Source organism: Alosa alosa, chromosome 10, assembly GCF_017589495.1.
Source record: "Alosa alosa isolate M-15738 ecotype Scorff River chromosome 10, AALO_Geno_1.1, whole genome shotgun sequence".
NCBI lineage: Eukaryota > Metazoa > Chordata > Actinopteri > Clupeiformes > Clupeidae > Alosa > Alosa alosa.
Genome location: NC_063198.1, coordinates 29,557,490 through 29,568,749, shown reverse-complemented (window position 1 = coordinate 29,568,749; position 11,260 = coordinate 29,557,490). Strand labels below are relative to the sequence as shown.

The 11,260-nt window shown below is 46.0% G+C and overlaps 2 protein-coding genes across 2 annotated transcripts in view; one reads left to right on the top strand and one right to left on the bottom strand.

Annotated features, from left to right (window-relative positions):
• The window catches only part of ppfia4 (PTPRF interacting protein alpha 4), a 127,327-nt gene extending 123,184 nt beyond the window's left edge, over positions 1-4,143 (top strand). The window contains 1 exon segment of the mRNA XM_048255518.1: positions 836-4,143. The gene's annotated coding sequence lies outside the window, so the exon portion shown is untranslated.
• Positions 4,144-6,534: 2,391 nt separating this feature from the next.
• myog (myogenin) lies at positions 6,535-10,879 on the bottom strand. Its single transcript, XM_048255973.1, has 3 exons — positions 10,113-10,879; positions 8,136-8,241; positions 6,535-7,250 (listed from the first exon to the last, which is right to left on the bottom strand). Exons 1-3 carry the CDS (start codon positions 10,656-10,658, stop codon positions 7,132-7,134), a joined length of 771 nt encoding a protein of 256 aa, XP_048111930.1. The 5' UTR covers positions 10,659-10,879; the 3' UTR covers positions 6,535-7,131.
• Positions 10,880-11,260: the final 381 nt, after the last annotated feature.

Genomic DNA, 11,260 nt, shown 5'->3' with positions numbered 1-11,260 from the left:
ACAGGACCAGTCATGATAGGGTACAGAACCAGCTGAACCTGAGACAGGACCAGTCATGATAGGGTACAGGACCAGTCATGATAGGGTACAGAACCAGTCATGATAAGGTAAGGTACAGAACCAGTTGAACCTGAGACAGGACCAGTCATGATGGGGTACAGAACCAGATGAACCTGAGACAGGACCAGTCATGATGGGGTACAGAACCAGATGAACCTGAGACAGGACCAGTCATGATGGGGTACCCTGGGTGGGGGGGAACCCTGAAGGCGATCATGTTTTCTTTGGGCCTTTACATGTAAATGTTGTTGAGTAAATATTCCAAATTGTTCTTTTTAAATGGTAACTGTTTGTTCGCTGTAAATTACCTCCTCAGACAGTGTGTGTGTGTTCACAGTGAACTCAAAGCAAAGGAAAAACTGTTTTAAAATGTATTTTGAGCACATACAGATCTATGATGGTTGCATTTGTTTTAGGACCGGATCCATCCTTGGATCAGACACTGCCCAGGGAGGATCTGTTAAAAAAGCATTAATGTGTCCTTGATCCTGTCTTTTCTCTCTCTCTCTCTCTCTCTCTCTCTCTCTCTCTCTCTCTCTCTCTCTCTCTCTCTCTTCTCTCTCTCTCTCTCTTTCTCTTTCTCTTTCTCTCTCTCTCTCTCTCTCTCTCTCTCTCTCTCTCTCTTCTCTTTCTCTCTCTCTCTCTTTCTCTTTCTCTCTCTCTCTCTCTCTCTCTCTCTCTCTCTCTCTCTCTCTCTCTTCTCTTTCTCTCTTCTCTCTCTCTCTCTTTCTCTCTCTCTCTCTCTCTCTCTCTCTCTCTCTCTCTCTCTCTGCAGTGCATTCCCACTATCTGTACGGGCACATGCTTGCGGCCTTTCGAGAGTAACATGCCAAAACCAGAGAAATCTTTTCCAAGGTGACTTGGGATGGGGTGGGGGCCTCCCCCTCTCCCTCAATTCACACCTGTGCTTTCTCGGACTCTGTGCAATAGAAGGCGGGGCAGCGATGACATCACGTCGTGTCACACACTGCGCCACACATGGCTGCCCTGGCCCATCTGAGGACTCGAGCGAGTGTGTAGCTTGCATCACTGCAGAAGAGGGGACCCCCTCTTCCTCCTCCTCCTCCTCTTCTTCCTCCTTCTCCTCATCCTCCTCTCTCCTGCTCCCATTCCTCTCCCAGTAACCCCAGTTATGTAGTCGTCGTGGTGATGATGTGCGTATGCTCTCTGTTTTAAACTGGTGTACTTCGCCTAGTAGCCTGTCAGTTAGAGTCTATTTCCTGGGTGTTTCTATGGCAACAAGAGTATAAGGCTTCCCCTCTCCGGTTATGCAAGGTATTAATCAGTGTTTATCTGTATATAAAATGGATGACTTATTATGTTTTTTTATATAAATATATACATATATATAAATATATATATATATTGAAATTGTATATGGAAAGAATACTATATACTTATTGTATGAAAATGAGCTAATCTAAACCCTGTCGGAGTCGTTAAATCTTTTTGTTTGTTGGCTAGCGGTAAGCTAGACCAGCGTGTGATGTGTTGGTGGCCCCTAATACACCTGTGTGAGAACGTTGCAGTGGTCACTTTGACAAATACTCTTGCTCAGTAATGAGTTCATTCCAATTAACCCTAATACGGTTAACAAAAAAAGGCCAAGGTCCATAACACTCTAACACTCACTCTCTCTCTCTATCTCTCTCTCTCTCTGTCTTTTTTATCTCCTGTGACTGTGTCATCCCTGCTCAGCCAAGTCACGATAAATAAAGATCTTCAGATTAAAAAAGAATCACGTCAAATGGAAGTAATGTAATGAAACAAGCAATAGTGATCTGCAGTGCACACTATGAATATTCACTAAAACGTACATCATCATCTTACTCGTTTCGGCTGGACACCTGACATCAGGTCTCTGCTCTGGATCCTGGTTGCTAGAGAAACGGAGTGACAGCATTCGGTTCCTTTTCAAGAATCAGGGTGACGCACCAGTAGAAAGCCATTCATCATGTCTGTTTGTAAACCTTTAAGGTCGAGGTCTGTAGAGGCACTTTAACTTCAAGGTGACCTCTGAGCCAGTGTCTAGTAGAGCATCCAGCTTGCCTGTGTTTTATATGGGAGTGCCTCACTCACTACCATGGTGGAGGGACTGAACAGTCTCAGACTGTGTCTGCATTAAGCCGGATAAATATAAATATACATATCTGAAGTGAAAGCCATCTCTGTCCATATTATCATTTTTGTAGGTTTGCATCCACACTAGAACACTGAAACGCCATAGAAGTGTTTGTTGTCGGTGGTGTCTGGAAGACTGACTTTTATCTGTCATGGCAACCGCACATCATTTTATCTGAAATTGTGTTTGTACACAATGCAGCGCAAACCCAGAGTTTTCACGTGTATCCACCTCAGAGATTGTTTTCGAAAAGTATCGTTTTCTGTCGGAATATACCGTTTTAATGTTGACGGATGGGCTAAAAGAAGAAATATTTATATCTATCCGACTCAGTGTGGTCAGTACCTCAGATAGTGAGATGGTCCGTGACGCAGTTCCCATAGTAATCAGTGTTAAGATCATGACACAGTTCCCATAGTAATCAGTGTTAAGATCATGCACACGCTGAGCCATCAGCCAAGCAGCAGTAGCCTCTGTAGATGAAGTGCTAGTGATAGATGAACTGCCAGCAGCACCACGTGTGGGTTTGATGAAGGCTCGGACATGTTGGGGAGTACATTTACTGATGAGATGTGTGTAGGGCAGGGATATCTCCAATACATGAAGAAAATGTAATAACTCTTTGGCAACAAATGAAATTGGAGTTCTGAGGTTCTTTTACAGAAAACTGAGCTAGTACTGCATGTGCAGGGAGTGAATTATTGAGTGTTCTGAGGTTCTTTTACAGAAAACTGAGCTAGTACTGCATGTGCAGGGAGTGAATTATTGAGTGTTCTGAGGTTCCTTTACAGAAAACTGAGATAGTACTGCATGTGCAGGGAGTGAATTATTGAGTGTTCTGAGGTTCCTTTACAGAAAACTGAGATAGTACTGCATGTGCAGGGAGTGAATTATTGAGTGTTCTGAGGTTCTTTTACAGAAAACTGAGCTAGTACTGCATGTGCAGGGAGTGAATTATTGAGTGTTCTGAGGTTCCTTTACAGAAAACTGAGGTAGTACTGCATGTGCAGGGAGTGAATTGAAGGTTCAGACGAGACAGATTCTAGTTGGTACTGAAATGGTGGATGTTGTGACAGCACAGGGTTTGCTCTGGTTCCTCCCCATAATCCACATAAAGCATGCTGCTGCTGCTGATGCTGCTGCTGCTGATGCTGCTGCTGATGCTGCTGTTTCCCACCTGGTGGTTCACACTGTTTTATGATCCACCCAGCACTGGTGCTACATACTGTTTTATGGTCCACCCACCAGAAGAGATGCATTTGGATGCAGCCCAGCCGTGATCAGGTCCAGCCTCCGAGTCCGCGCTAAAGCCTCTTTTACTCGTCCAAATAAAAACCACTCCCACCTTTGCTGCTCTGGCAACCAATCAAATCCTCTCGCACAAGGCCCGTGTAGATGTAGCCAGCGGGTGCTCTTGTTTAAATGCTGCTGTGGCCCAGTCCATGCTCTGACTGGGCAGGCTCAGCCATCGTCTCCATGGTTACCTCACCACACACACCGCAGGTTGCTGGGGAAACGCCACCTGTCCTCCAGGTGCAGACACTGCTCCTGTTGGTCACCAGAGGGCGCTATCATGAACATGGGATACAGTGCAGCATTCTACCTTCTGCCTCTCTCACCAAATCACAAGTGTAATTCTCACCATCATATGAAAAGTGTTTATTGCGTAATAGTATTACTACTACTACTACTACTACTACTACTACTACTACTGTTATCATTTTTACAGCTGATGTCTTGAATATATTCAACAGATGTAATGTGCTACTGTGGCAGCTAAGAGTACTGTATGTGTGTATGTATGTATGTATGTATGTATGTATGTATGTACGGATGTACAGTATGTGTGTATTTTATGCCAAGTGTGAGACAATGCCGACAAATTAAGTCTTCATTTTCTTTTGGTTATTTAAATGTCATGTACGAAACACAACTGAGTAAAATTGTTTTTAGATTAAAAATCATGTGAGCTCATTATTAAAGACCTACTACAGGTGATTGATTTTTGGCAACAGACTTGGATAGCAGCACCAAGAATGTCCTTTGTTGTTGTAGACAGTGAACAAAGGGTTAATTATACAGTGAACAAAAGGTTAATGAATGCTAAGTTCCTGTTAGCTAGCTGTAACCACATGTCAAGTGATGAGCTATCCCTACGCTGACCCCTGACACCAAACCTAACCTTAAACCACCACTTCACGCCTACCTTAAAGGAGAATTCCGGTGTGATATTGACCTAAAGTGTGTTGAAACATGATACCGAGTGTGAACGTATGTCTCATAGCTCATCTCGGCTTGTCCCCTGCACTTAGAAATCTGGCGCTAGTTAGCCGATGCTACCAACAGTTTTTCGATGGGGGTGCCTCGGGCATCGGCCTAGCCATGCAAATAAATCCCAGTTTTACACCATTTACGAGGCTCAAAGTAGCTCCATACTTCATTGGTAGACTTCTGAGGGCCTTGACATTTAAAACGAGATATTGAGAACTTTGAAAAAGCACTGGTAGTTTATTTACAAGACGATTTATACAGACGGTACCTTCATGAAGTTTACCGTTCGCAGCCATCTTGAATTTAGTCACGATAAGTCGAGCAACAAGTACGAATGAACAGGTATGATAAGGGATCAGATTCCAAAAATAATTCTGTGGAAATGCATCGATTCCGGTTGCTTCCAGTAGCAGCAAATGGAATCCATGCATTTCCACTGAATTATTTTTGGAATCTGATCGCTTATCATACCTGTTCATTCTGTTCGATGTCGTTCGACTTATCGCGGACTAAATTCAAGATGGCTGCGAACGGTAAACTTCATTATCTAACTATCGCCAGATTTCTAAGTGCAGGCAGGGGACAAGCCGAGATGAGCTAGGAGACATACGTTTACACTCGGTATCATGATTCAACACACTTTAGGTCAATATCACACCGGAATTCTCCTTTAACCTCAACCTTACTCTAACCATACTTGTGTTTCTCCCCATCAACACACTTTAGGTAGACAGCAACATGGTCCAGCAAAAAAAAACCTACTACTCCTATTCACTATTTAAGCTATTTATCAGCTGTGAATTTAGTTATCAGGCCAAAAGAGACCTGAAGCCTAAGCAACAGATTGTCTAGTTCTGGAAAACATGAGCAAATATCATATTGCACTTCTCTGTTGTTTCTGGGGAAAGACTGCCTGAATCACCTTTGTCTCTTTTTTAATCAGCTGGAGTCCTGTGTTTACAACTGAAGAGAACTAGTCTGAAGTTTAGCTGTGTTTACAACTGAAGAGAACTAGTCTGAAGTTTAGCTGTGTTTACAACTGAAGAGAACTAGTCTGAAGTTTAGTTTTCTGGTGCCAGAATTCACACGTCTACGTTTCTCTCTGACCTCTCACACACCCCACTACGGTGGCGAGGGAGGAGTGTGTGTCGTGTGTGTGGGGGGCAGGAGAAAGGGAGCAGGGTAAACAGCTAGTGCCAGTGTTTTGTGTGGCACCACAGCTCTGTCTCATTACTGTGTGTGTGTGTATGTGTGTGTGACAGGTCCATGGAAGGAGAGCAAAACTTGTTTGATTGTGTGTGTATGTTTGACATGCTACTGAACTGGAGAACACTGTGTAAAACTCAACACGTGTGTGTGCTGGAGTGTGTGTGTGTGCTGGAGTGTGTGTGTGTGTGTGTGTGCTGGAGTGTGTGTGTGTGTTGAGTGTGGGTGCTAGAGTGTGTGTGTGTGTTTGAATGTGTGTGTGCTGGAGTGTGTGTGTGTTTGAGTTTGTGTGTGCTGGAGTGTGTGTGTGTGTGTGCTGGAGTGTGTGTGTGCTGGAGTGTGTGTGTGTGACAGTTCAATGGAAGGGGAGTAGCAGGTGCAGCTGTTGTTTTCTTTCACCATTTCTCTCTCTGATCCACTCGTCTACTTCTGTGTGTGTGTGTGGTAGTAAGTGTGTGTGTGTGTGTGTGTGGTAATGTGTGTATGTGAATTCTTACATAGCTGTGACTTTGTGTGTGTGTCCCTATTTTTAGGGTATTTCCACACACTGCATACGGTTAGATATATTTGACCATATTACGTTTTTGTGGAGCAGCTAACATCATCGACTGACAATCAGTCAACCCAGGTTTGATGTTCTCCATCCTGCTGTTGTGAGTGTTGCTTGTTGCTTTGGATAAAAATATCTGCTAAATATCAGTCAACTTCAACTTTAACTTTAAAGTGTGACTGTATCATTCATTCAAAGATTAGTAGTCTGCCCCAAAAGGGACTAGTATGAACTATGGACATATCTGTCACTTGTCTATAGATATGTTTCATTTTCTTTATGGTGTAAGTGGTATCATTTGGTGCAATTGACTAGTTTTACGGAATTTATTTGCAATAATTTATTTTTCTTTTAATGGAAAACAGTGTCACATCTGAAAACAAATACAGAAATACACAACAATCTTTATTATAAAAGTCCAAATAACTTAGCAAAAAACAAACAAATAAAAAATAAAATGGCAAAACCACTCTGTAGAAAAAGGAACGTATTTACATCACTAGAGTACAGGAGTAGTGTCCAGTTAGACAGAAATTGGTCAGAACTGCTGAATAAAATATTGGCCCCGCACAATTTACCCCTCTTTGGTAAGTAACACACACACACACACACACATAAAATGGAGAAAACACAAAAACAATGTTTTTTTCAAAGGAAAACACAGATCTGCATTAAGTGGGGAAGGAAAAGCCCATCTCGTGCTACTTCTCTTCCCTGCGCTCCCCAAGGGAAAAGATCAATGCTTTGGAAAACTTGTGGACCACAGGGTTTACTTGGAAATAAAAACAGCCTGGCTGTCTGGCTGGTGACTGAAGGTTTGACATTGGCTCCCTCTCATGGTGCTAGGTAGTACTGCTGTTTTGGGTGGATGGGTGTTTTTGGGGAGGGGGGGTCACCCCCGCCCCCTGTCATGCCATGTGGTTTATTTGGGAATGTCCAGCGGGTAGGAGAGGGGAGCCGTGTCGGTGTCCGTGATGCTGTCCACGATAGAGGTCAAGGAGCGCAGGTTGGTCTGCTCCGAAGAGTCCTCATGCAGCAGGTCTACAGGTAAACAAGAAACAAACAAACACAATAAACAACTGCCACCATGACAATATATATTAATATCAACCAGAGAAATCAAATAAAGACAAAACAATAATAATAATAATAAGCTGACCAATTAATAGTTCCCTGTTTTTTGCGCTTCCCTTTAACCATAGATTTCGATAGCTGGTCAGTTTGAATATAATTCGGAAAATATAAAAGAATCAGGTGTTATAACTGTCAGATTTGAATATATAAAAGATTCAGATGTTATAACTGAGATTTGTTTGAGCTGTTTAATGAACTGTGATTTGACTGGAACTGTTAGGTGAATAGTATGAGCTATCATGGGCCCTCTCTGATATTCCTGGTTCTGGGGGTGAGTATTGTGGCCCATAGGGGGTACTTCTGATTTCTCTGGTCCTGTTGGGTGAGTAGCCACATTGTGAGCTGTCTAGGCTACTCATGGTCCTGTGAGCACGTATTATGTGCTGTCCAGAGTACAGAGTGATTCTGTCAGTGAGTATTACAGTATGGGCCCACTCTGATTACTCTGGTCCTGTGTGTGAGTAGTTTGTTCTTTGGTAAGAGCTCTTGGTTCTGTGAGAGAGTATTATGGTCTATGGCAGGCGCTCAGGTTCTGTGAGAGAGTATTATGGTCTGTGGTGGGCGCTCTTACCCTCATCGTTATGAGAGTAAATATTATGGTCTGTGGTGGGCTCTCTTTCTGTCATGGTTCTGTGTGTGAGTATTATGGTCTGTGTTTGGCGGTCGTGGTGCTGTGTGTGAGTATTATGGTCTGTGTTTGGCGCTCTTGGTGCTGTGTGTGAGTGTTATGGTCTGTGTTTGGCGCTCTTGGTGCTGTGTGTGAGTATTATGGTCTGCGGTGGGCGCTCTCACCGTCGTGGCCGGTTCCGTAGGCGGGGGCGCAGTGTTCCGAGGCGCTGCTCCACTCTGGGCTGCTGCAGCAGGTGCTACCCGACCCCTGATCGCTAGACGACGACACCTGTTGCCAAGGGGACAGACACACACACACGCGGCTGTCAGTCCTATGCCACCACAAGCCCCACCCCCCCACCAGCACCACGAGTGTCACAGCCTGAGGACCGATCAGAGGGCTACTCTACTTGTGAGCGCACTGGCAGCCATTTTGTTCTGTGCCCCCAGGGTGCCATGTCAGCCCTGAGGGGTGAGTATGAAGTCAGACGTCTTCTCCATCCTACAAGACATCTTTTCAGAAATTATACTCTATTTTATGTGCTTTTCCTTAAAAGTCTGCTGTCTTCTCCACCCACTACACCCAAATACTCAGACCTGTCTTCTTCATCCACTACACCCAAATACTCAGAGCTGAATAACAGAGAGTAGGAACCCTGACAGAGGTTCCTACGGGTGGGGCAGACCGGACCCAATCACAGTCACTGCTCGCTTTCCCTGTTGATGAGCTTGTCCACTGATTGGCCTTTACTGATCAAAATGATCATGGCAGCACAGAAATACAAATAGTAGTCGACGACCAAGTGTCAAATGTTGTGATAGTGAGGTTTCTCAGTATGTTGTAAAACACTAGACATCTTTTCAGAAATTATACATAAGCACTTTATATATAAAGTGCTCCATGAGCCATGCACTGCATGAAACCAGTTTAAATGGATGTCTTCAACTTCTATCAGTAATGTATTAACAACATATTCATAACATAAAAGTAACTTATCAATGTATTATATCAATAATTCCCATCAAATTCCATGACTGTCAGGACACACAAAGGAAACCTGCTTCACTCTTTCAACTCTCTTTTTCAGTTTTCATTTTAGTACCATTTAGTAATTAAAATGTACTAGCCTTCTAGGTTCTTAGTGTTATTATTTATTTATTAGTTTTATTATTAACTTGAGCCACACATTAAGAGAGTACATTTTAGTCCAGTCCGCCACGTCCTACTGTATATTGAATGAGACAAGCTTAAATGGTATATTTACAATAACGCTTCAATAGTATAATACTGAATAATAATATGCTTAAAAAGTAACACTTCATTTATGCTATATCTCTGGAATGTTCTCCCAAGCCCTGTCCCTCTCTCTTTCACCTTCTGTATTTAGTATCTATTGTCATCTACTTACATCTATACCAGTTGAAGTATACTTAAAAGGTACTTTTTAATGATGCTGTGTCTGATTAATTCCTCTCCCAGAGCCTTTTCTCCACTCTCCACCTCTATCCTACCTCTTCCTGTCCCTGTCCCTGTCCCTGTCCCTGTTCCTCTCCTCTCCTCTCCTCTCCTCTACTCTACTCTCCTCTCCTCTCCTCTCCTCTACTCTACTCTAATCTCCCTCTACTCTCCTCTCCTCTCCTCTCCTCTCCTCTACTCTCCTCTCCCTCTACTCTCCTCTCCTCTACTCTCCTCTCCTCTCCTCTCTCCTCCCTCTCCTCTCCTCTCTCCTCTCCTCTCCTCTACTCTCCCCTCCTCTCCTCTCCTCTCCTCTACTCTCCCTCCTCTCCTCTCCTCCCCGTTCCTCTACTCTACTCTCCCTCTACTCTCCTCTCCTCTCCTCCTCTCCTCTCCCTCTCCTCTCCTCCTCCTCTCTCCTCTCCTCTCTCCTCTCCTCTCCTCTCTCTACTCTCCTCTCCCCTCCTCTCCTCTCCTCTACTCTCCTCTCCTCTCCTCTCCTCTCCCTCTCACTCTCCTCTCCTCTTCGCTCCTCTCCTCTCTCCTCTCCTCTCCTCTACTCTACTCTCCTCCCCTCTCCTCTCTCTCCTCTCTCCTCTCCTCTCCTCTCCTCTCCTCTCCTCTACTCTACTCTCCTCTCCCCTCCTCTCCCCTCCTCTCCCCTCTTCCGTCCTCCCCCTGTCCTGTCCCCGTGTGGGACTCACCCTGGGCGGCTGTGCCGGGCGGTAGTGCAGTGCGGCGGGGTCGTGGTCCTGCTGGTTGAGGGAGCTGACCAGGGCCTGCAGGCGCTCAATGTACTGGATGGCACTGCGCAGGATCTCCACCTTGGGCAGCCGCTGGTTGGGGTTCATCAGCGTGCTCCGCTTGAGCGCCTCGAACGCCTCGTTCACCTTCTTCAGTCGCCGCTTCTCCCGCAGCGTCGCCGCCTTGCGTCGGTCCATCGTCACCGACTTGCGCTTGCACACCTTGCAGGCCCAGGGCAGGCACTGGCCGGGGCAGTGCGGCTGGTCCTGGAGGGGCGACAGGGGGACCCCCAGACCGGCCGGGGGAGACGCCTTATCCTCCAGGCCCCCCACCACGCCCCCTGACAGCAGCCGTCCGTCCCCGCACAGTCCCAGCATGGAGCTCCGGTCCTGGTAGCCCCCGCTTTGCTCGTACCCCCCCGCCAGCCTGCCCTGGAAGTAGTTGTCCCCCCCTTCGTAGAAGCGCTGGTCTGGGAAGAAGTAGGGGTTGGTCTCGAAAAGCTCCATGGTGACTCAGGGTTATTATGGGATGGGGGAAAGGGTCTCTTCTTCTTCTGCTGTCCTCTCGGGTTCTCCCTCTGCGCTGTCGTAGGTCCTGCACGAGGGTCAGGGAGCACTGGCTACGCGGCGGAGTGTGTGTGAGAGTGTGTGTGTGTGCGGGAGTGGGAGTGTTCCGCTGTTCCCTCCTCTAGCTCGTGCCGCAAGAAGATCTGTGGACAACAACTGTTCCCCACCAACTGTCAGGGGGCATTTAAAGGCTCTGGGCTGCAGTTAGATCAGTGTGGTAAATATAGCGCGAAACCTGAGACGGCCGTTTAGCTGCCGGCCGCACATCCACGCCACTTTACATCTCTGTTCCTCTCCACGTCTCCAGGGGCCCCGGCGAGCGACGCGCAGACCCAGGGGCCGACGTCAGGCCACGGACGAGACGCGGGGGAACGTAATCTCTGGGGGTGCGGACCTGTTGGAGAGAGAGATTAAAACCCTAAGATTGCTGTTAGAATGGGTTAAGCCTTCCTCCAAAGACACACACACACACACACACACACACAACTCACTCACACACACACACATACACAAGCACACACACACACACACACACACACACA